Consider the following 25,239-nt stretch of genomic DNA (forward strand, 5'->3'; position numbering starts at 1 on the left):
GTGACATCTGTTCTTCTACAAAACCATCTAAAATAAACTGCCCATTCTTCTTTTCCAGATGGAAAATGGCAGTGTCGCTATAGATAAAGATGCCCAGTTCCTGTTGTGCGTCCGAGGTTCAGCTGCGGATAAACTTCTTGGGGTCAAAAGAGGCAGAGGCGATGTATCTTACTCCATCTCAAAATAAATCTTTCCTAACACACTTTCTCTGGATCTTGCCATTGAATGATCAGTTACCTTCTTTCATATTTAATGTGCTGCAAAAAGGTGGACACCACAGACCACGGCACAGTGGATGCTGAAGCTATGTTCAAGACAGAGATGGACCAGGTGATGTCTCTTCCAGATCCAATGGCCAGCGTGGAAGCATATCTACCTGCCAATCTTTTGGATCTTACCCCTGCCAACAACAGTCCAGACCATTTCTCTTTTATGCAGTCTGCCAAAAAAGAAAAGGTAATGTCTATATTTCCACTACTGAACAGCCTTTCAATTGCCATACTTTTTTTTTACTTCCCACTGTGTTTTCATTACCCAAATTGTTCTACCAGCATCCTTTGTGCTGCGATGATGGGAAAACAACTCTCAAACTCTATGATGCTTCTCTCTTGACTTCGACTATCAAGACGGAGCCTAAGGTCAAAACCCCTGCACTACATTAGATCTGTTGACGCCTTGGTGTATCTGTCAAATATTTCATCTTTCCCCTTAATCTCCTGCCTAATGCGGAGACCTCATGATAATAAGTCAGACCTACTCTAACCTGTTGACTATGCCACCATTTTGAGCACAAATGTTTCTAGCCACGAAGCCTCTGTAACTCTTATAAACACGCAGCATAATCCATTATTGTCAAATCTTGGATTCCCACAAAATAGTGCTGGAGTGTGTGGTACCCCTATTCCACAATTAATTCAGACATGCCATGCTGTGCTGCATTCCCTAAAATTACTCACTACACTCTTTTACAGTGCGCCAAATGAAATGACAACATAAACATGTATTGCTTCTTCATTTTACACACTGTCAAGAATAAGTAGAACTGATACTCTGAATTGTGGATCCAGATACGTGGGAGTGTTCATGTGTCTTGACGTGTCATCCTCAGTCAAGTCATGGATAATCTCAAGCTCAAGTTGCACAGCTCCGGGTATGACTCTATGTTGCAAGGGCTCAACATGGAAACAGCTTGGATGCATGTTGATCTACCGTCCGGTAACAAACCTGGAGCAGATTCCAGCACCGTCATATTTGGTTCTCCACAACCTTCCCACAATGAAGCTGATGAAAGCGCGTGTGAAGCAGTTCTCAACTACTATTGTAGTGCTAGAGATGTTGACATTGATGACTTCAGTCATAGTGTGCTGAAAAAGAAGCAGCAAGAGTTAGAGGCAAGCAATTTCTTCTGTGCTGCCATGCAGGATAGAGTGATGTGTTTGGTGCTAGAACGGGATGCCGCTCTTGCTGTTCTTCAGAGCCAGAATCAGAGTGCAGATGTGAAATTACAGCCTTTAACAGAAACTTTCATCAAGAAGAAGCAGGACCAACTTAGCAATGATTATTTCTATGAGATCCTGCAAGACAAAGTCAGCAGCCTGCTTCAAGATCCCCATGTTCAGAAAGATTGCTACAGCAGCATCATACAGGCTATGACTACTATCTGTGATGACTTTGGCGACCTCCTGTCACTTAAAAAGGTTGATGATTGTCAGAGCGTCTCCGAATTCAACGAGACTGGATTCATTTTCAGTGGCAGCAAAACCAATCCAACTCGCATTGATCAACTTGCTTTGGCTCTCTTGAAGATCCTACACGATGGGATCATCTACGAGACAAAGCACACCACCACTGCATTCTGTAAGTTGCTGCCCTTATCTGAAACCGCCTCTCTGCAGCCTTATGCTCTGCCTGCACAGTTACCTAATCAACACTCAGTTTAATTCTACCTGCAGGAGAAGAGAGGTGTTCCATCCATTGTATATACCCCACCTTCTGGTACCACCTCTAAGTTGCAATGACGAAGACAGCAGCTGCCTCAGTCCCTACTAATGGGTTCTTTTGCGTGCTCTATCACTTAGCATAACTAACTGTGGTATATAGCACTTCCTTTTGCCAATTGTCTTTACAGACAATACCAGCACAACAACTGTGCCGATATTCTTTTGGGTCGTCCACCGCGAGACACCAATTACAACAATCATCCAAAATATCCTTTGAAGTATAGGTCTGTGTCACCTACACACACAAAGGGCTAGAAACCAGCTTCTGGATCATGAGCAGGATGGTGCACTCGGAGATCTCACTCAGCTTCTTAATGCAAGACAGGGATCGACAAAAACGTACTTACCTCTCCTTGCTGGTTTCTACTTTGTGCGTGTTTAGAGTGCATGTTTACCTCATTATCGTAGCTGTGCCTGTTAGATTTGCCTAGGAACTTCTGACAAATATCACTGTCATCATCCAAACTGGGCTTGAGTTTTATATGCACGACTATTTCTATTCGAGTATTGTGGCCGTGTGAAGTGTTGCTTATGCCAACTACTATGATTACAGCATGGCTACTAATTTACTAGGTTTTTTGTGTGGTTTCTTTTGTTGGGCTGTTTTTCCTGCTAAGTAAATCCTACAAGTCCGTTGTTCATTGCCAAACAGTTGTTTGCCCTGCGCCTTGACATTTCAATCACTACAACATATGCACTCAGAGATCAAAGGATACTATGGATGCTATCATGATCCAGCAAACGATAGAGAACTCAGGTAAAGATACATTCTAGCCACATTAATCCTGCTGCCATTTTCAGTCATACAAAAGAGTGATACAATTCAGAATAAGATACATTCAGCCACATCAAGTCACCTAACATTTTGAGCCACACAAAGCATTGCTGCACATACTGTCTTAGCAACAAAATGCCTACACGAACTCATTGCCCCACAAAGCACAACAAACTATTTAGGTTTCATCCATGATATCTGAGGAGAGTCCTTCCACTGCGGCTGTCGCGTTCCAAACACTTTCCTCTGCCCACACAGCAGCTCCATGAGCAAGTAACCCGATGGCCGTCCTCGAAGATCCATCAATGGCGTCCAAAGTGATATGTTCCAGCGTCTTTTGAAGTATCTCTACATGGTCTATTGATTCAGACCAACCAGACTTGAGCAGCATGTTGTTCCTGCGCAGTTCTTCATTTTTCTTTCGTAGATCTTCTACACCACTGAAATTTGGGTTAGTGACAACAACACCAAAATCACGCCTTGCTGCTTGGATCAGTGCACTCACCGCGGCCTCCTCTGCTCCATCCTTCGTCACTGAAGGACAGCCCGTTGCCTCCAGAAGAATAAACTCATCGACCTCAGCAAGTAGAGGGACAATCACAAAACCGGTTGCCACATAGAGACCATCAACATTTTTAAATGAATAGAAAGGAACGGAACCCTCTAAAGTCTTGACCACATCATTCAAAATAGTATGGCAGGAAACATATGCCACAACGACTGCTCCTACAAGGATACAAGATGGCATCATTTGCGGAGCAAATGCAAACGCACAATGTAGTATGACTTCAGGTTCAAACTGCACAAACAAAGACTAAGGTATATTAACCAGTAGCTGCTGCCATCGCCTCAACGCTAGCACCAGCTTCCACTGCCTCCACGCACAAACAACAAAGCCTAAGACTGCCCTCCGTTAAAATACACCAGGTGCTTTGCCTGCAACGAAACCGGCCAACGCGACCGACCTCTTGAAACTGCCTATGTCTCTGCGTGGCCAACAAACCGACCTGCGACGGGATTAAACGCAAAGAACAGGAAGCACGCCGTCTACCAGCAGCCCAGTCCACAAGCCTATCACCAGCCCAGCCCACCAGAAACATGGGAGCCCATGCCGATGCTCCATCCAGATGGGCGCGGCGGAGCGCGCTGCTGACCTAGTAGACTATATAAGGGCAAGCAGAGATCTTCCCATATGAAACACCCCAATTAACTCATCTAAGTCAATACAGATCACCCAACAAGAACATGCAAATAAATGTACTATGATCAAGTAATATTATCGTAAGATCAAGGCAAAACAGTGCAAATCGTTGGGCAATTTTTACAGCATTATTTTTCCTCTATTTTATCTTTATTCTTTTTTCTATTCTTACATTGCAGGTGTTATTCTGCGGGGGAGATCAAGTACACTTCATGCAATTCATGAAGAAGATATGATGTGTATATGTACCAGATCAAGTAAATAAGTACATATGCAGTGAGGGCAAGTACATTTCTTATAATTTTTTTGTCTAAATATATACTTCATTAGGTAATAATATTGTTCTAGATTAAGCTAATTATGCAATTGTTTTAGGCAATAATATGATTCTAAATTAGGTAATAACAAAAAAATTAGGCACTAATGTATTTATGTATTAGCAAAAATATGATAATGAATTAGATTATATAGAGCTAGCATTGTTTGTTAACAGAAGTTTTCAGCCTTGCTGATTTGTTACTCCTAATAATAATTGCACTTGTTATTTCTTTCTGTCATATACACCTGAAATCTAATGTGCCCTTTGTTCTGCCTGCAAGTTTTTTCAACGAATCAGCACTGTAACATGCTATTCGGCCTGATGTTTGGTGGCCAGAAAGTTCATCAGATTGTCATTGGCAGTAGTTTAGTTGCAGCTCAACCTTGATTTTGATTCATGAGCGGCACATAGTAGTTGTAGTAGCTCTAATCTTTTTGTTTGGTCGGTACAATAGTGGAGGCAATAAGGTAATCACATGTATGCTGGTAGTGTTAAAATTTTGTTAATGCTTAGAATTTAGATAGGTGAAATGTGTTTATATACGTTCTAATTTGCTTACTATTTTTCAAAGTTTTGCTTGTGGGAGAGTAAAAACGAGATCTGCATATTTATTTTAGAATAAAATGCATGAATAATCATTATACTTATTAGCGTGTTTCAGTTTGACCATCGTATTCTGAAAAGTACAAATCGGGGCCACTAAATTCGTTTGAAAATATCAATACGGTCATTACCTCTATAATCATATGTATTTGTATAACATAGCATCCAATATGGACTTCCTTTTTGCAAATTGCTCCTTCTCATTTGAGTTATTTGAGACATGTAAGCCGAAATAGAAAGTATCAAATGTCAACATGATAATAGACCTTGCTATCTAAATCAAGCACAAGTTTGACCTACGCCGCTGTCGCCACCACAATGCTACAATTTTACGGAGTGTTAAGCTTGATTGAGAGCACTTCAATAATTTGTGCATACACAAACTTAAATTGTGCATGTACGAGCTTATTATTTCCTAAAGCTCGGAAGCTTATTGTTTCCAGAAATTTTGATTCGAACTGTAGCTCGAAGATGAATCGCTTGATTCTGTATCCCATGGGCGTCAAAATTAACAGGTTTAACCTCTATTTTTTTGTAGATTTAACTCAAATGAGAGGGGGTAATTTGCAAAAAAGAACACGTTGGATGCCATGTCATCCAAATACATAAGGCTACAAAAGTAATGACCGTATTGATAGAGTCAAATGACTTTAGTGATCACAATTTGCACTTTTCAAAATACAATGGCCAAACTGAAATACGTTAACACATACAATATCAATTTATACATTTTACTCTTTATTTTATGTGTTTCTTTGCTATGTGCGTCGTGCAGAATTCTACCAAAAAAAAGTGTAGAATGCTAAAAAAACTGACTACGTATGTCTCTTTCAAAAATGGAGGGGCTGGAGAACGGGCTGATAGCCCAGTGCTAGGGAGCGGCTGATCGCTTCCTCCCCGCGAGCATTCGAGCCCCAGACTTTGCGTTCGTGTCTCACCGGGGCATGTCCCAAAAATAAAAAATATGTCCACAAAGAGATTGTGACACGCCCGTCGTCTACGGAGCCATGAAGTTCCGGTGATCTCTAGAAGGACACGGTTTTTATCTATGTGTAGTTGTAGGTCTGCTTGTACGCATGAGGAGTGAGTGTGGTGTGTGTGCAGTGTGTGGCGTGCGTATGTGTACGAACAGATGCTACAGCTGTACCAGACAAGAGGCTTAAAAAAATGGAGGGGCTGGATGTGAGGTTCAGATCGACCTCGGCTCGGGGAATGCTTTCGAACTCCAGATCGAGGTGGCACGTGGCTGTCTCGCTCGAGCTCGCCTCATTGACAGCCCCTCCATCTCAGGGCTCGCTCGAGCTTGTGGTGGAAGGCTCGGTGGAGCTCGGCTCATTGACAGCCCTCCCACCTCAGAGCTGAGGAGCTCAGGCTCATCTCCTCCTCCATCATCAAAAAAAAAAAAAAAACTCTCTCCTCCCCTTGCTCTTCCTTCCCTGGCGGCGACGACTGGGCGAGCGGCGGCGCCATTGATCACGTCTTCGCCCAGCCCTTTGCCGGCGACGAGCGCATCCTCCAGGTATGCGCGCCCCTTCTCTTTCCTTCTGCTGTGCGAGGCGGAGCACCCCAAACCCTAACAAAACTATCTGTATTCGGATCTGAATCCAGTTACGATATATTACTAACTTCGATTTCGTTTGCAAAAACCCATGTCCTATTCTGGGTCCGCCCCTGGGCGTCTTCCTTGGGAATTTTAACACCTTTGGCCTGTGGTCTAATGCGTGCCTGTCTAGATGGATTATAGACTACGGCACGAACTAGAATAAGCAGTTAGATATGTTACAGCTATCGCATACTGTTCGTCTGATGCATTGAAATTCCAAATAGTTATAATTTACAATAGTAGTTGATAAATGACTTCCTTTTCTTCTGTCCCTCTGGTCTCTGCAGTAAAAAATCCTTCCCATCAAACCAATAAGATAGACCTCCTAACCTGCCTTACCTCAAATATTCATTTATGCCATCTGTTATATGCTCATCCTTTCAGAAACTTGCTGTGGAACTTAAAGCATACTGTGTATTACTACATTACAGTAGCTTCCTAACAAAAAGAAACATAATGTCGCCAATATTTAGTTTTGAACATTTGGGATTAGGGGGGATTCTTTCAAACATTTTACTTTTCTTGTTGTTGTGAGAATTGTGATAGTATCCCACTTGAGAAGTGGATAAATCTGTGTATTTTTTTGAAAACTGAGAAAGTTTAACTAAACTCCTGAACACATTTATTTCTTATTCTTCATCCCTCCAGTTTAAGAAGGATCAAGCAGTTCCTTAGTTTGGCATATCGCCTGGATGTCTCTTGTTTGATGAGAAACAGTAGCAGTTGATTTACGAGTTGTTTATAAACCAAAACTCAAGCCAATTTTCAATGGCTCTTTGTGTAAAACATAATGTACTGTCCCCACCAGCGGCTCTAATATTTTGAATTCTTATTATGGTATTTGCCCTAAGGAATGATGTTATGAGCCGAGTTGGTTCGCTTGACAGGAGGCGACATGCCGTGCTTATATAGTCAGCTGACACAACAGTAGTCTAACATCCTCTAATCCAATCCTCTGTTTCTGCATGGGCTTCTCTGCCTCCCTGGCTGGCCAGCCCACTGCCTAGGTTGGTCCCTGTTGCCACCCATAACAATGCTTATTATGGTACTATACTATTTTTGTGTGTGTTCATACTAATACCCATACACCCCCTCTCTTTGAGATTTTACTGGCATCCATATACCTTTCTGTTCCAGTACCATCATGAGAATGAACATGGTTGTTGCAAACTTGTGAATGCTCATATACCTTTGTTGTTATTGAGATGTTAAAATGCAAATACGTACATACATAAAAAAGAGTCATTTTTGTAAGATAGATCTCATCAACTAACTGAAGAAATTGTTTTAGCTTAATTCTTGGAGTTTTGTGACGATATTGTAGATGGATCTTCTGTGCTAAAAAGTGAAAGGTCACATGGAATCCAGTGTTATTTCCTGTAAAATTTACCAAAGGCCTTGATTTTAGTATTTATGTGTCATCTAAGGGGGTGACTACAAGGTCTTCATGGATTTATCTCTCACACAGCATGCACACAATTTATTATCTTGAGTTATATCTAATTAATTAATTATTTTTATTATTCTTCATTAGGTAATAAATGGCAGGAAGACACCGTGTACCCCGCCAATACCATGATGGCCCTCGAGGATATCGTGATGCTCCACGTCCTCCCCAATCACAAACAAGGGCTGTCTCTCCCCGTCGCTTGGAGGAGGAATTGTCTAGTCGCCGTGCCGAGATGCGCAGAATCCGTGAAGACAATCAGCGTCTGGCAGATGAAATTGTTGGTCTCAGGCAAATCATGCCTCGTTTGAAAGAAGACCTCCACGCCTCAAGTCAGGCTGTACCTAAGCTCCGGGCAGATAAAGAACTTGAATCGAGGGAGCTAACTCAGAGGAATCTGAAGCTGGAAGCTGAGCTACGTTCCTTAGAACCCCTTAGGCAAGATGCTTTGCATCTGCGATCTGAAGCGGGTAAACTACAGTCTTTGAGGCAAGAGCTGACTACAAAAGTTCAGGGTCTATTAAAAGAGCTTGAGCATCAGAAATCTGAAAGCCAGAAAATACCTGCTATGATAGCTGAGCGTGATGCTCTGCGTCAAGAATTGATCCAGGCTAGGTATTGAGCATTTATTATTTTGCCCTTCTTATAGAATGGATGTATCCTGTTAATATTTTTGATGGATCATGTGATAACTCCGATTGCTGCCTCCAAGGAGATGTTTAGTTCAGTGTGTCTGCTTTGCTTTGTTTTTTTATTTATTGTTGAGTAAAAAGCTGCTAACTAATAATAAATATCATTATAGGGCATCACTTGAGTATGAGAAGAATGCAAAGCCAGAGCTGACAGCACAGGTGCAAGCAATGGAGAAGGATCTTGTAGCTATGGCTCAGGAGGCTGAGAAGCTGAGGGCTGACATTGCAAAGAGAAGGGCACCTAGTAAGTTTCTTTCCCCACTTACATTGCATTTACATTAGTGAAATAATTGCAAAATTTATCCTATAAAGTGGTCTACCTTTAGGTTTCAGCAGCCATGGAACTTATGGTGCACCTTTGTCGACTCCTGGGATGAGTTTGCAAGGCATGTATGATGGTGGATATACTTCGATGGGGAGTCGCTATGGCACTGGGCCTTGGGGATCGCATGACCCCCGTGGTTATCCACAACCGTAATTGGGCTTCTGACTACATTGTCCCCTGGACAGTTCCCTTCATAGCGCAGTTGGGTTCTGAGTAGAGTACTGTGACTAAGCTTTGTGATGTGGTAAGGCTTGTGCAATGTTTGCTGGCCAATACACAGAACTATACCAGCTCAGGTTTATCTTGGTACCATCTATTAGTCAGAATATACAATCCAGTGTATTAAGAAAACAGATGTCCATTAGCCGTAGTTACTGCAATAAATGGAAAACCAGGTAATCTGCACCTTATCTGTTGCAAATCACAAAAGAGTCTACGGATACAGTGGCATCATTCAGGCTGAATATTGTCTAAGTACTTGCTTGGTCTGCGTTGCCTAAGTCAATAGGCCCTAATTTGTCCCATTCGCAAAATCTGCAATGAGTGGCCTAATGAGCTGTTTCCTGTACTGAGATGAGATATTCCGTATTGCCAGGGAGGTCAGTATATTGCAATACATCACTAAGGAGGGCAAATGAGGTGTTCTGCTTCGAAAATAGTTCATAATAATTACCGTATTTGAATGGCTATTTTGAGCTTGTATTTGTTAGCATTGCTTCTGTGTCATCCGGTGCTTTTGTGGGTGTAGCTTGGCAACATGCAATGGCTTATTTGATTGTGGTATTCTAAAGGCGCTTTATCCACTTTTACGCAGGGTAGTTGGTGTTGTACTCTGCCGTAGCTTGGTTTCTGTAACCAGTATGCTAATTGCCGAGCAAAGGGAAACGGATGGTTAAAATAGGTGAAAGTATTAAACTTTAGTATTAGTTCATCCAAATGGAAGTGCTAATAAGGTGTGTTAAATTTTAGCTAAGATTCGAAAACTTTAGTACGTGTTTAGCACTTAACTTTAGCTCATTTATAGATCCTAACTGTGGTGTTACAGACCTGCATTGTGAGTGGTGAGGCTTCGCTGTTCTCGGCGGAAGATTAACGGCTTGTTTGGATAACTTTGCTAGAGTTTCTGAATATTGACTAAAGTTTCGACCCTATTAGCTCTCCTGTAGCTACTGCTAAACTTTAGCACTTTTAAGCAATAGCAACTCGATCCAAACACCCCTTAAGCTTTGGTGCTGAATACCCTCATAGTAAATCTGTCCTGAATATGCTGGGAATTTTCCCCATTGTATGCTGAATTGCTGATTGAACTGTTTGCGAATGTTGAATTACAAATGTATTTTGTTTCGAATGATCGTGAAAAATTAAATGGTGTGGTGATTAAAAATCTTGCAACTATGCTAACATAACTCTTACAAATAGTACCATTCAGCGTTTTCCCTTTTGGTTGCGCTGTGGAAGACTCTTCTAATCTTCTTTCAAAGCGAAAAGCATATTACGGCGGTAGGGAATTACTGTAGCATGATCTGAAATACCCGTAACAGATGGAATCATGGAATTGGAAAGAACTTCTAACTGGCCTAAAAATAACATTGCAAATTGCAACGGTGCCCTCCCTTGCAGCTGATACGTGGCGATCTAAGCCTTGAATGAGATGGTCGCTCTTAATCTAGCCGTGCAATTGCCATGTCCTCGCAACAGTTAGTTATGACTGTCTTTTCAGAAAAAAAGTTAGTTATGACTGTCTTTTCAGAAAAAAGTTAGTTATAACTGTTCATTGAACGTCTAAGGTCCTGTTTGAATCATGTTCGATTAAACTTTAGTTCCAACTTTGAACTAAACTTTAGGTGACTAAATATTAGGTGATTCATTTTTAGTCCATATATTTGTTTGGATCCATGGACTAAACTTTAGATAGAACATATACAGAAATATAGAAATATCACTTTTTACCCTTGTATTATACTGTTGTGTGCCTATATGCGCATAGTGAGGGGTAGTTTGATCTTTTCGTAATTCGCATGTTGGTTTAGTCCAAATTAGATGGGTTTTATGGGCCGATGGACTAAACTTTAGTTAGAGTGGAACTAAACTTTACATTTTGGTTCATCTGTTTGGAAAAAAAAAAGTAAGATGGTCTGTGTAAGTTATGAATTATGATATATATGAACGTCAAAAACTAAACAATATAGATACACATTACTATTTTGATCAGTATTTGATCTGCGATTTTTTAACGTCACAGGTAGACTAATTGTTAGTAACTTTGGCAAGAAGATTGGACCGAGCTTGGCAGGCGGGCGACACTTGCGACCACTATTCATCCATGCACAAACAAACATCGCGCGGCATGCACCGAACCTGTCTTGTATCGGCAGTTGGTGCCGGAGCACCCTCACGATGCCCACCATGGCGTCCTCCCCGCCGCCTCGTCGTCGAACCCGTACACGGGCACCCGTGGCGCCGAGTCGGGGCTCGCGAGGCCGTGAGACCTCCCAAACATTAGTTAGGAAAGAAAATAAAAGATAAAAGGACGCCGGTGCATTGGCGCCGAGTCGGGGCTCGCAAGGCCGTGACACCTCCCAAACAAAAACGTGCCGTGAGACCTCCCAAACATTAGTTAGGAAAGAAAATAAAAGATAAAAGGACGCTGGTGCATTAGGAAAGAAAATAGAAGAGGACGTGCGTGCCGTGAGACCTCCCAAACAAAAACCGTGTGCATGTGCATTTAAGTTTAAGGAAAGTAAATAAATCAATCGCCCCTTGTCATCGTCATGCGTGGTGAATGAAAGTTTAGTCCATCCATGGTTTCATGTATATTAAATAGGATGTTGTATTAACATTTTTTTGAAGGGATGGATAATTAATGAGGAGATATATGAAATAGGTTTCGTCCAGATAAAACTATTGTTATTTCTAATATAGGTTGTGTCTTTGCATGTATTGCGTATGAAACACCAAAAATAAAATAATACATTGTATGAAAATTTTCATCCTTCAACTTTATGTTTCGGGGTTTATGTGGTATTACTGGGAACAAAAATAAAATCACTCGTTGGGAATAGCCGTTGAGAAAAAAAATCCTTCCTGTTCAAGAAAAATCCACCAATTTCACAACTCACAAAGCCTCTTTGCGATGAGTTCTTATGCTCTGTAAAAACATTAAGATGGTAAAATAAAAATTATGATAAAAATTTTCCAGGGACTTGCTTGTAATTTCTTTGTTCATTAGGGGCCTCTGTGCAATTTGGGTGGGACAGCTGTCCCCTATATCCTTCCTCGTATCTGCATTCGTACGGGGCTGTATACAGTATCCTTAACTTGGAATACAGGTATATGCTTGATCAAAAAAAAAAATTCAAGCTTCTCGCGCAAGGAAATCCTCCATCAGGGTCTATCCGAAAATAACCCCACCGAGGAGGGCCCAGCCTAGAAAGGCACCTTGGAGGCCGAAAAGGTATCTTCTCAAATCGCCCCCTCCTCCCATGTATATTAGTGCGGACTGCCCACCCCACCCCAGCCAGGCCACTCCGCCGTTTCTTCCTCCCGAAACTTTCTTTCCCCTTCCCCAATCCTCCCAACCCCCAGAGCTCGGCGGCGACGGCGCGGGCGAGTCGAGCGCGCCGCCATGAAGGTCTCCATCAAGACGCTCAAGGGCTCCAGCTTCGAGATCGAGGTGGACCCCTCCATAAAGGTGCGCCGCGCCGCCGCGCTCTTCCCCCCCTCTCATCCTGATCTCGTGCGGCTCTGCGCGGAGCGGAATCTGCTCGTTGCCGGCGCCGCTAGTTGAACCGAGCTGGCCTTGGGAGGCACGGGCCTAGGGTTCGTCGGCGGGTTTGGGTTTTTTTCGCCTGCGGCCGTGATGGCTAGGGTCGAGGGATTTGGTCGCGATTGGTGCCAATCTGCTATGGCGTTTTTCGGGATTGCGAAATCAGTTTATGCTGTAGAAGCTGCCGTTCCTTCAAGGGCTTGCGGGGGAGGTGGGGCCGTCGGGGCGCGTGGACAGGTGGGCTCATCTGTTGCGCTGGGGGTGGTCGTGGGAGCTGTAGATGAGTTGGGTTGGGTCCTGATGTCGTGGGAGCTGTAGATGAGTTGGGTTGGGTCCTGATGTCTCTCATCCTCCTTATGACACTGGGGTGGGATGCCGTCCCCACTGAATGTGCGCCAATTGTTTGATGGTGGCATGGCTGTGGCTTGGTTGTTGTAGGTGGCAATCACTTTGCCGTTAGCGGTTGGTGGTTCGCTTTTATATCCGGTTTAACGATTCATGTATGAGTATGCAGGCTGTAATAAATGACTATCAAAGTGAACAAGTCTCGCGTGTAGCGGTATCATTGCAGAATGCTCTGGTGCTGTTGTACTGCACTAGCTGAGGGAGAATTGCCAGGAGTGTTTGCCAAGTGTTAATGGTAGCATCACTGCACTCCGAAGTTTCGCTGAAATCTGAGCTTTGGACTAGGGACTGGTAGTACTAGTGACTTCATCTAAATAGAATGTCTCATATTTTCTCACTAGGGCGAGATGATGTTTTCTGCTCTTTTGAAACCTGATTCTTATTGACTTAATATAGATGCAAAATTGTGATTGACAAGTGACTAGAATTTACTTTCTAGGTTGCTGATGTTAAAAAGCTCATTGAGACTACACAAGGGCAGAATGTCTACCCAGCTGATCAACAGATGCTTATTCATCAAGGGAATGTTCTAAAAAATGAGACGACACTTGAAGAGAACAAAGTTCTGGAGAACAATTTCATTGTTATAATGTTGTCCAAGGTACGCTTTGTGTTCACTACTCTTGTGGTAGAGAGCTTAAGATTTTGTGTTGACTTGCAATAAAAGATATGCTCATATACATACATTACATTTTGGTATATACCCCTTCTTCTATTTGTTTGGATTTTTGTGTTATGTGTAATGTGAATGGCACCAGGACTTTTAAATCCTTGTAATTTAGGTTTCTTAATATCAATTTGGACAAACCTTTCTGCAGAAGGGATCATCAAGTGCTGCTTCAGCTACTGCTAAGGCTCCCACAAGTCAGGTAGGCATACTAAGGATTAACTGTTTTTCATATTTTATTAGGCATTCTATGCAGTTTCCAAACCAAACAATAAAACCAATAAGCTAGTTGAACTTTTTCGTCTTATCCAGACTTTATGGATTTTTTGTTATACCATTTAAGAAGGACAATTATGGTTGAATTGAAGTTATTACGCTTTTGATTGTATGTTTTGAGTATTATTTTCGTGATACATAATGTCTGTGCCAACAACGTGTTTGAGAAAAACAAAACTGTTAACAAGGCAACGGTTTCACATTTTTGTACAATGTTTTCATGCCCTATGGTTATTTCCTGATACATCAATTCATTTATCTTAATCTGCTATTGTGTGTTTTCTTTGGTAGTGTCCAGTTCAATTAAACTGTATTCTCCTGCAGGCCTCAGTTGATAGGGCGATTCCTGCCTCTCCTGCAACTCAACCACCAGCAGCAGCACCAGCACCTGTGTAAGTGTGCACTTATCATTTGCAAACTAGAACGTTGAATTCTGATCATGTGGAACCAGGCTTTTCTTATCATTTTTCAAATGGTTTTCTAGTTTTACTTCAATAATAACAACTAAGCTTGTCATTACTGTTTTGGAAATTAGTTCCTCACAGTGATAATGTTTGATGCAGTTGATCCTCATGTGCCTTGAGCCAGCCAATTAGTTTCTAGACTATTATTGTATCAAGATCGGTAAATTGCACGAGCATTGTAATGATTTGAGGAATTTGTTGCTATTGTGTCTGGAGGGATATTCTCACACCGTTTTCCTCCATTTTCTCAATTTATTTAGGAAAAATTAGATATGTACCATTAAAAGATCCCAAAGTTAGATATATACCATTGTGACCCACATGTCATTGATGACCTTGCGACTGTTGTCATCTTCATGGTTAATTCATGATGCTCTCCTAACTTTCCATTTCAAGTGTTTCTAGATCATCCTTGAATGTTTAAATGCGTGCCTTCTGCACTCATTCGACTTCTGATATGCATGCATGGTCATCAAGTCTTCCAAAAGTTGGTGGTTTCTGTTCTCTACCATGAGCAATGGCTCCACATCAAGGGCTGCTTGTGATAGAGGTTCTTGCTATCTTGTCCATGAGCTTGTCAACAATCACTTTACATTCTTTGGGTTGCATAGTGCCCGAAATACCCTGAGCTTACCTGAACACCTCCACCGTAATGTGTACTCCATCCCATGAAGAATGCAATTCTAGTTTTTTTTTCAGATATATTAGTGGTGGTGCGAAATGACCTCCATGCCCTCAGTTTTTGACTGCATGCAACTAACCAGACTAACTAAAATCACAGACAGAAGATAATTTTGGCATGTGTCGTGGTGTGCAAACCCACAGCCGGGTGGCGTAGTGCACCCGCCTAAACCCAGAGGGTGAGTACTCGGGGGTTAGCTAGGATTAGTCCAATCTAGATGCAAGAACATGATGAACACAACTGGTTTAGAGTGGTTCGGGCCGCCGGAGCGTAATACCCTACGTCCACTGTGTGTGTATATGTGTTCTAGCGGGCGTGCTCTCCCTTTTATATGTCCAAGGGGAGCACGTACACTGAGCGGGGCCCCGACATGTGGACCCGGCGATGTATTATAAACTACACTTTGGCCTTAAATGTCTTAGATCCGGAGATCTTGTCGTCGGCTTCCGTGCGTAGCTTCTGACCAGGGATGGTCTTGAGCTGTCCTGTCAGAGTAGAGTCTAGCCTCTGCAGCCACACGTCGAGGTCATGATGAAGCGCCGAACTACTGACTCAGTCCACTGTAGCAGTATGCACTGTTGCTCCAGTCAGTAGCTGGTCATCATGACTCGTCGCCCATGCGCCCGGCGCTGAGTCTTTAATGCTTGCCTTGGTAACTGACGAGCCGCCTCGGTAACTGGCGATCCACAGTGTGGACTGACAAAAGCTGCCCCGTGCCCAGCGGCAGCAGAGCCCGCCTCAACCACTCGCACTTAATGCGGGTGGGTGAGGGAGCTTCCAGCGGAAGGCTTGCGCCCGCGCCCGCGTTTGCGTGACACGTGGCGGCTCCGGACCCCTCCCGAGCAGCTAGCTGAGCCGAGAGCTCACGGGGGTCCGGATAGGCACGTGGAGGTCCCGGACCCATCTGCGGGAGTCCGGATGGCACGTGGAGGTCCCGGACCGACCTGCGGGGGTCCGGGTCCGCGGCCACAGGTGCTGAGCATTTCCACCTCTGGGACACGTGGTGACACCGGACCCGTCCTTGAGCGGGAAGCGGGTCCGGGACCGTTGGTCCGGTGAGATGGAGTCGGACCCCAGGGGTCCGGCTGCTCAGCTTCTTAGGGCGTAGTTACGGATAACTACGCGAGTCTTGGCACAGTAGGAGTGGGTACCCCAGTTGCAGGGTACCGACAGCATGCAAAACAGATCTGACCACTAAATTAAACAGTTGTCCAATTCCTAGAATTGTACTCTTCAGTGGGATTTTTTTTCTCTCCAAATGCTAGGATTGCACTCTTCTAGGGGGACGGAGGGAGTAGACGATTAAGGTGGGAGATGTTTTTTCATTGCTATCACGTCAATACCATATACGATACTTTCTTAATGATCAACCTATTGACCTGATGCCATTGATGAAAGAAAAATACCTACTACTGGAAGAGTTGCAATAGAGAAACAAGTGGTTTTTGCATGGCAGAATAATGAATAGAGTTCAAATGAATGTCAGAAAGAGAACTCTCTTTAACTGTGTTCTTATTGAATCGTTTGCTGGTTGTTGTTATTGATAGATGTTGTTTTGTTATTAGCTGACTAACTCATTTTGGTGTCTGTTGAAACAGTGCGCCTGTTAGTGCACCTGCCCCAACTGCAGCAGCTGGTCCAGCTCCCACTGTTGCGGCAATGTATGTTTTACATATTTCCTTTTACCTTTAGAATTCTGATAAATTTCCCAACTTTATTTGTTAATTGGCAAGACATCAGTTTTCCTATGTTCTTATTGAAATCGTTTGCTGGTTGCTGTTATTGATAGATGTTGTTTTGTTATTAGCTGACTAACTCATTTTGGTGTCTGTTGAAACAGTGCGCCTGTTAGTGCACCTGCCCCAACTGCAGCAGCTGGTCCAGCTCCCACTGTTGCGGCAATGTATGTTTTACATATTTCCTTTTAACTTTAGAATTCTGATAAATTTCCCAACTTTATTTGTTAATTGTCAAGACATCAGTTTTCCTAGTCAACTTTTATTGTTGATTCTGATTGGCAAAACATGAAATGGCATTCAGTGTAACATTTTGATGTGGTTTTACCAACAGCACTGAAGCGGATCCTTATGGTCAAGCTGTGTCAAACCTTGTTGCTGGTGGCAATCTAGAAGCAACTATACATTCTATTCTTGAAATGGGCGGAGGTGCATGGGACCGTGACACCGTTGTGCGGGCTCTTCGGGCTGCATATAACAACCCAGAGCGTGCTGTTGAATATTTATATTCTGTAAGGATGATGTCTCTTTTTCCCACAATTTTGTTTCTTCTCTACTTCACTGGATGAGTTCTTAGTTTGTTGAGACCTATTAAATGAATGGAGAATTAGCGCTTGGTGTTAGTTTGTACTTAAGCTCCCTTTTATAAGGAATATATTTTTCCTCCCAATCTTCTTCCAAAATATAATGTGTTTATGTGATTAATGACTGTTCTCTTCTCAGCATATTAGCAAACCATTATGTTAACTATTCTCTTGCTTTTCCACCAAGGAAAATAACATGGCTTAACTCTAACAACTTAATACAAAGTTCCTTGAGTAACTTTAATAAGGTTCTTGTTTATTTGGTGTTCTTTGAAATTATGGACAACGGTATATGTAGGCTGTAGCAATGTTTTCTGACTTCTTAAAACTGATCCCAGGATACTGTCTTGTGTTCTGCCATGATTTTTAGTATGGTATATTTTCAATTGTCATCTACTCTAATTTCATTGCCAACTGTATTTAGGGGATTCCTGAGCCGGAAGAGGCCCCTGCTGCTGCTGCTGCTGCACCAGCTCCTGCAAGCGGCCAACCGGTTGATCCAGTTCAGGCTCCACAATCAGCGCAACCTGCAATTCCATCTTCTGGACCCAATGCTAATCCCTTGGACCTGTTTCCTCAGGTTCCCTCCCTTCTTCCTCCTTCCCTCCCTAACCCTTCCTCTTCCCTTATCTCTAACTTGTGCTGAATTTATCTGCAGGCCCTGCCGAATGCTGCTTCAAATGCTGCTGGTGGTGAAAATCTCGATGTTCTGCGAAATAATACACAGTTCAGAGGTTTGCTTTCCTTGGTGCAGGCTAACCCTCAAATTTTGCAGGTTTTTTTATGTTCCTCTTAATCTTTCCATTCTAGTTTTCTATTCCATGAGCCATCTTCATTGATACAAAATTATTGCATGTAGCCTTTGCTTCAAGAACTAGGGAAACAAAATCCACATATTATGCAGCTGATTCAGGAAAACCAAGCCGAGTTTCTGCGTTTGATCAATGAACCCGCAGAGGGAGCTGAAGGGTACGGATTTAGCATCTATTGATTGATGCTATTATATATCCAGTGAAGTTTGTGTTTGTGTTCTGTATTTGACGCTCTTGACATCTTGAACCAGGAGTTTGCTAGATCAGTTTGCTGATGCTGAAATGCCTCAAACAATAGCAGTGACACCCGAGGAGAATGAAGCTATACAGCGGGTAAGGCACTTGGATCCTTGATTCATTCAATTACACTATGAGTGTGTATCTGCGCTTTATTAGTGATTGGTTTATGGCTGTTGTGCACATGTAACATTGTCGTGTTTACTATTTGCGCAGCTTGAACAAATGGGCTTTGACCGCGATCTGGTTCTAGAGGTTTTCTTTGCCTGCAACAAGGATGAACAGATGGCTGCCAACTATCTGTTGGACCATATGAATGACTTTGACGAAGCTCAGCAATAGGGTGTCAGATGGCTTGAAGTACATGGCTGATGATGCGACTTAATTCAGAATGCAGCATCAGTGTTTTGAAGGCTGATTACCCCAATTTAGGGTGTCGTGAAGAGCTATTTTGAGTTTCTCAATCATCCTTTTTTTTTTTCCTGTTTGGGATTCATGTTAAGTGCGAGATCTAGCTAGGTGTTACAGTGTCGACGGGATGGTTGGTTAACTGGATCTAATGTTATAGGTTAAGAATCGAGCGTGTTCTGCTCTTGTTTGTCAGTGCTTGAGCCGGCAGCTGATCGAGGGTTCTGCTGCGGTAGGTTGCTGACTTGCTGTGACTTGTTGGCAGGCTGAAGCGCACTAGCTGACCTTTGTTGCTTTAATTCGCAGAAGGCTAGGTGCACCGTTTGGTAGGTCGATCAGTCGATGGTTATGGTTATTACTAAAAGTGTGCTAACCAGCGGCGGATCCAGGTGAAGCATTGCAGCACCATCGATGCAAGCACCATTGATGCAAGGTGGAGAAGGAAGAAGGGTCCGTCAGATCGCGAAAGACATGATGGCCTCGCGTCATCTAGAGATAGCCTTTGTCATCCAGTTCTCCATCCGCGTCCCATATGCCATGGGCAACTAACAAAACCCATACGACATAATTTACTCAATTCGGTTAGTTTTGGCCCTCAACTCCAATACTCCGTGGACTCAGATATAGGCGACCGTGCAGCTCTTTTGCCCAGTACAGCCGCAAATTCTATCATCATCCACAAAATTTATAGTCTAATATGTATCTTTCATTTGAGATTCGTGTAACACTATGGACGGTAATGATTACATCAAGATGGCACATCACGTGGCTGGCGGGGCAAAGGGATTGTAGCGCATCGCTTGGAGAGAGGGATCAGCTGGTTGCAGTGACCACATGTTGCTGTACAAATGAAGGGAGGGATGGGAGGATAAACAAATTCTAAACTTTTATCAGTCTTTTCTCTTCAACCGTACATCCAAATTTAATATCCGTTCGAACCATTGTATTTATTAGAATTAATGCAAACAAATAAGATCCAATATGCTAGTTTTTATTTTTTATTTTAACCTTTTAACATTTTAATATAATAGTTCAACATTTTCAATATATTGTGTTAACATTTGTAGTATACTCTTTCAGCATTTTTTTTAAATATTGAATTAGTTTTTTTAAAGTGTTAAATTAGGTTTTTTACCGTGTTGAATTAGTTTTACAAAATTGTTGTATCTAGCATTATAAATTAGGTTTTTACCGTGTTGGTCGGAAAAAAAAACATCATATTCTGCCGACAGAGAGCGTCTGGTGCGTCCGTGGCTCCGTGCATGTCTCTGCTGATGGTGAGTGGAACAAATAAGGTTTGTGGGGGGAGGAGTGCCTTATCTATGGGCTGAAGTGGAGGTGGAGTTAAAGGGCCGTTCCGGGCCTGACTTTTGAAATACGTGGCAGGTGGCCGCCGGGCCGTTGTGATGGCCCAGGCATGGCATACCCCACGGAGTACTAAGGTGTGACGTGTTTGGGCCGGACCGAAAATCATGCATTGTCTCGGATTGTCTTATCGGGTCCTTTTTTTATTACATATGTATGAATTTCGTGGAAAAGTTTTTGATTCCGATTTGAGGAAGAAGAACGTGTACATTGCGGATGACATGTGGTCCAATGGTTAATGGTACTAATGGTGTAAAACGACACCATCCATACCAATCCATCCTATTCTTTGTACTGCAAAAGAAAGGGTTAATCCCGTTCCTGCTAACCAAACACGGGATGGATCCATTTCGAACACGGGATGGATCCATTTCGTTCCAAAAATCAGGGATGGGTTCTACCCATCAGCGTACTCCAAACCAAACACGACAATGAAACTGCATATCTTATTTTTTTTAAAAAAAGTTGAGCCACCATAATGCAATCCAGTACAGGGAACACGACAATCATCCGACAAACATGCAAGTTGAGACAACGTGTACACATGACAAATTTGAGAGCATGCACGCCACGGTGTCACGCGGCGGGCATTTGGGCGGTGTTGCACGGCAAGCGTGGTGCGGCACCGCCGCAGAGAATTTTCATCCATGCATGTATTCATCTGCCACCGGGATACCTATACATGCATGCATCTCCGGCTCTTCGTTTCCTATACATGCATGCATCCGGCCGCGCGTCGCTAGCTGTATTTTTTTTCGAGAAACACAATACAAGTAGACGCTCACAAACACGCATGCACACTCATTCCTATAAATACACGCACGCAACTCTACTTCCATGAGCACCTCCGAGAGACTGAGCCGGCAAATCCTCGAAATTGACTAAGACACCACAGCACTTTACTGTCGACGGAAACGTCGTCTACCACTGAAAGCACAAATACCGTTAAATCCTAGAAAATTTGCTTTCACGGAGAGTCGAACTCAAGACCTCAGATGATACTTAGCCTCGTGTAACCCTAGTCTACAGACCCTGCAGACTTGCGTGGATCGGAGAGAGCAGACGTGGGTCTGATTGGTTACCCGAATATGGGCTGGCCAGGCCACTGGGTGCAAGCGCGGCACGACTACCTCGGGTAGGGCCTGACTGGCTAAATGCAAAAGGCGTCCCGAGCGGGCGTGGTTATATATGGCTTCAGACGATAATTCTGCAAATCATGACACGAAGGGGGTGTTTAAACAGAGACTTCAAAAAAGTCCTAGGGACTTTTTAGTATTTAGAAGTATTAAATAAATATTAATTATAAAACTAACTGCAGAACCCTGGGGCTAAACTGCGAGACGAATCTAATGATGTATCTTAATCTATGATTAGCGAATGGTTACTGTAGCATCACTGTAGCCAATCATCAATCAATTAGGCTCATTAGATTCGTCTCGCGAAAAAGCACTCAGCTGTCAAAAAACATTTATAAACAGATTTTATTTAATAATATAAAATAGTAAGATTCCTTTTGATGTGATAGGGACTTTTGGAAAAAGTCCTGGAGCCAAACAGGCCCGAAGAGATGTATCGTAGATGCTGCTGTTATGGGCTGTATTTAGTCCCATTGCTGAGATGAACTCCTTCCGCAAATCCATGCACGCTCCAGATGGCAAAAAATTCTGTGCATGCAGCGACGTGACGTTCCCACATGCATGTAAACTTGAAATTTAAACAACAATAAATATTAAAGTGAGGATTCAAATTAAATTCCAATTGCACCACTGTGTTTTTTTTGACAAGATCTTCAAAACAAGACCACACTTGCCTATATTTTCGCAAACTTTTTTAGAAAAATATTTTTTAATACTAAATAATTAGTTTCGCCGACTAATAACAAATAATTTAACAACACAAACAAATAATTAGTTCTACAAAATAAAAAATAAAAAATAGTGAACAAATAATAATGTACAACGAACAAAATATTGAACATCACGAACATTTGATTGTTAGGGTAAATAATAGAAAAAGCATCACGAACAAAAGAATCAACATTGCCGAACAATCTAATCTACAAAGGGAACAAATAATTTGACGTTGCGAGCAAGTTAGTTACATGCAGCCAAATAATTTTACATAAAGAACAACATATGCATTTGGCATATAAATTATTTTTACACACAAATGGAATATGAATATGAGCCGAATAAGTAGTACATAACTAAATTATTCTACAAATCAACTAATGAGTCTAAAATAATAAATTAGTATACATTAAACATGAGACATTTTTAAATATGGAAAAATGGATAGGAATAAAAGAAAAACTAACTCAATAAATACAAAAAAATATCGGTGAAAGGAAACACCTAATATTAATATAACTCAGCACACTTAAACCATTAAATATAAAAAAATTAATAAATATGAATTATAAAAATATAAATAAATAATACAAATACTATATAATTAAAGTAGAAATTATGAGAATAAAGAATTAGAAACCAAATGAAAAGCAAAGAGAAATTATCATTAAAGAATTAGAATCAAGAAAGAAAAATATAAGTAGGGAGAGAAAATAGGAAAATAAAAAGAGAGGAAGCACTCCAGTGCTAGCGCGGCATGGCTCACTGCTAGTGGGCAAGCACGTACAACCGTATCGGTGAAATCAATTGGTACATACTCCAAACATATGTGTTGTCAGGAGTATATAGAGAAAAAGTAAACTTCAAATATTAATACATGCATAAAGAAAAACATGCTGCAACACATATGAGTTGTCAGAATATACAGAGAGAAAATGATGAGAAGGGACCGTGCAAGCATAAAGCAAAGCATATTTCAAATATAAAAGTTGTCAGAATATATGGAGAGAGAGAAAGCTAAGGAATGGTCATGCATGCATGCAGAACATGGTTGGTGTGAAAAATCTATGGTGACAGAAAAAGAAGAGAAGAATATGGACGCATGCATACATGCAGGAATATCACATGGGCTATCATGTGAGAAATATATCACGTGGTGTGCCGAGTCCTTCCTCTCAATCAAATCAATCTTCTCATATGCAGTGCTAGGCTCAAAACTATAATTAATGGCACATTAGAGATTTAAGAGCCAGCAGACCAATAAATTGAGCTGACATCTTATTGGGCCGCGAGAATCAACGTTAACATTAGGTTCAACCCATGCTATCAGCTTGTCTGGAATCCTTCGGGCGATGGATTGAGAATTTGCATCCCAAGCGATATATAGCTGTGGCGTCCCAGCCCGGGGCCTGGCTAGGGGAAGAAGGGAAATTTGAGCATTTTCCGGGAGCCTGACTCCGCGCGTGCAAGTCGTGAGCACGCGGCGATCGCAACAAGCTGCCAGCATGCATGTGCAGCCAGAGATGCATGCAATCAATCGGTTTCTTCACGTGGCCTGCTATTGCACTAGTAAAAAAACTAATATTAACCGAGACGCTTTGAAATGGCTCCGAGACGGGCAGGTCGGCAGCCCGCCTCCATTATTGGTGGCCGGGTTGCCGGCCTCGCAACCACATCAGTTAATACATTAACTAAGGCACGCAACGTAAGAAAACTGCCTCAGTTAATAGGACATTAAACTGCCTCAGTTAATAGGACATTAATCGAGGCGGTGCACCTTAACGAAACCATCGCGATTAAAGAAAACCCGGAGCTAACCCATCCGTCGTCGAAGCCGGAAGCCCACCCGACGGAAAGCAGCGGGGGCACGACCAGGGAATGATGGATCCACTCATTGAGGTGCCAGATCCACGCCACCTAGGCCAGCACACCAGCCGTGCCGCCACACAGCCGACGCACCGCGCCGCCAGACGGCGCAAGCCACCTGCGGGCCACGGTGCCGCCGCAGCCCACCGTCTCCACGGCCTCCTCCACCCCGCATAAGTCATGCAAGGGCCGCGCAAGAACACTCCTGCGCCGAGCCAGGAGTAGATCACGGCCAGCACCGTACGCCGCACCCAACTCCGTGATGTCGGGCATCCATCGTCGAGACCTCGCTGTCGCCAGGAGCCGCGTGTGCCCAGGCCGCATGGCCGCCGGATCCGGCAGGGGCCGTGCCAGATAGCGCCAGGGGCCCCGCAGCCACCAGTCGGCCGCCACCTGGAGATGCCGAGTAGGAGCCGCGCCATGCACGCCCCCACCGCCTCACGTCAGGCCCTGCCGCACGGAGACGCTGTCACCGATGACCTGCAGGGCGTCACCTCCGATGAACATGGTCCCCCGCCGGACCTTGTGAGCGCAGCACAGAAAGTCCCCGCCGCCGCCCTCCCAGGGAGCCATGCGGACTTCCGGCAGCTGCCTCCGACGACGGCGAGGAGGAGAGGAGGTGGATGGGAGTGGCGGCGGCTAGGGATATTTTAAGTCCTACTAGATGAAGTATGCCTCGCATACAAGTTGTCAGCTCCAAGCCTCCAACGCAGAGGGACAGCTAATAGTCTAGATAAGTTATTTAAGTAGCAGCGGCCAACAAGACAGTAGAGCAGGGCAGCATGCGCTTGACTTGAGCTTGGTTGCTTCAGCCATCTCATCATTCATCTCAGTCTACGACAGTAGATTCATTTTCCTCCTTCAAGAAAAATGGGTTGACAAGAATTAATCAAGCAATAAGACAAAAGCAGTATGCACCAGTGAGCAGCATATTCAAAGTTCAGACACATACCATTTGTTCTTCCTCATCTTCAATGCAAGTCATCAAAGCAGCTGCACCAGAATCTGCCACGAAATAATAGATAGGTAGTATTTAGATTTCAGAAGATAAAATGCAAGGAACACAAAGTCAGATTGCTTGAATTCACATATTACCTAACATGTCAGCACGAGACCAAGCTTGCATGCACATAAGAGCTTCTATCATTTTGGGTGT

The 25,239-nt window shown here is 43.1% G+C and overlaps 3 protein-coding genes across 5 annotated transcripts; all 3 read left to right on the plus strand.

The window, feature by feature from the left end:
- The first annotated feature begins 64 nt into the window (after positions 1-64).
- On the plus strand, positions 65-2,529 carry LOC120639197. Its single transcript, XM_039915198.1, has 3 exons — positions 65-456; positions 552-638; positions 1,068-2,529. Exon 3 carries the CDS (start codon positions 1,116-1,118, stop codon positions 1,938-1,940), a length of 825 nt encoding a protein of 274 aa, XP_039771132.1. The 5' UTR covers positions 65-456; positions 552-638; positions 1,068-1,115; the 3' UTR covers positions 1,941-2,529.
- Positions 2,530-6,208: 3,679 nt separating this feature from the next.
- Positions 6,209-9,418, plus strand: LOC120712406 (protein FLX-like 3). Of its 2 annotated transcripts, none has more exons than XM_039998180.1 (4): positions 6,209-6,417; positions 8,036-8,563; positions 8,751-8,884; positions 8,967-9,418. In XM_039998180.1, the coding sequence occupies exons 2-4, from the start codon at positions 8,043-8,045 to the stop codon at positions 9,116-9,118; spliced, it is 807 nt and encodes a 268-aa protein (XP_039854114.1). In that variant the 5' UTR covers positions 6,209-6,417; positions 8,036-8,042; the 3' UTR covers positions 9,119-9,418. The 2 variants fall into 2 exon arrangements, with proteins under 2 accessions (XP_039854114.1, XP_039854115.1); XM_039998181.1 differs by lacking the exon at positions 6,209-6,417 and adding an exon at positions 7,383-7,508.
- Positions 9,419-12,456: 3,038 nt separating this feature from the next.
- LOC120712407 (probable ubiquitin receptor RAD23) lies at positions 12,457-19,197 on the plus strand. 2 transcript variants are annotated; one of them, XM_039998182.1, is made up of 12 exons: positions 12,457-12,656; positions 13,576-13,737; positions 13,955-14,005; positions 14,404-14,471; positions 16,824-16,886; positions 17,066-17,128; positions 17,296-17,473; positions 17,970-18,125; positions 18,204-18,320; positions 18,405-18,514; positions 18,609-18,690; positions 18,811-19,197. In XM_039998182.1, the coding sequence occupies exons 1-12, from the start codon at positions 12,591-12,593 to the stop codon at positions 18,934-18,936; spliced, it is 1,242 nt and encodes a 413-aa protein (XP_039854116.1). In that variant the 5' UTR covers positions 12,457-12,590; the 3' UTR covers positions 18,937-19,197. The 2 variants fall into 2 exon arrangements, with proteins under 2 accessions (XP_039854116.1, XP_039854117.1); XM_039998183.1 differs by lacking the exon at positions 17,066-17,128.
- The last annotated feature ends 6,042 nt before the right edge of the window (positions 19,198-25,239 follow it).

This window comes from Panicum virgatum, chromosome 6K (assembly GCF_016808335.1).
Source record: "Panicum virgatum strain AP13 chromosome 6K, P.virgatum_v5, whole genome shotgun sequence".
In the NCBI taxonomy this organism is placed as follows: domain Eukaryota; kingdom Viridiplantae; phylum Streptophyta; class Magnoliopsida; order Poales; family Poaceae; genus Panicum; species Panicum virgatum.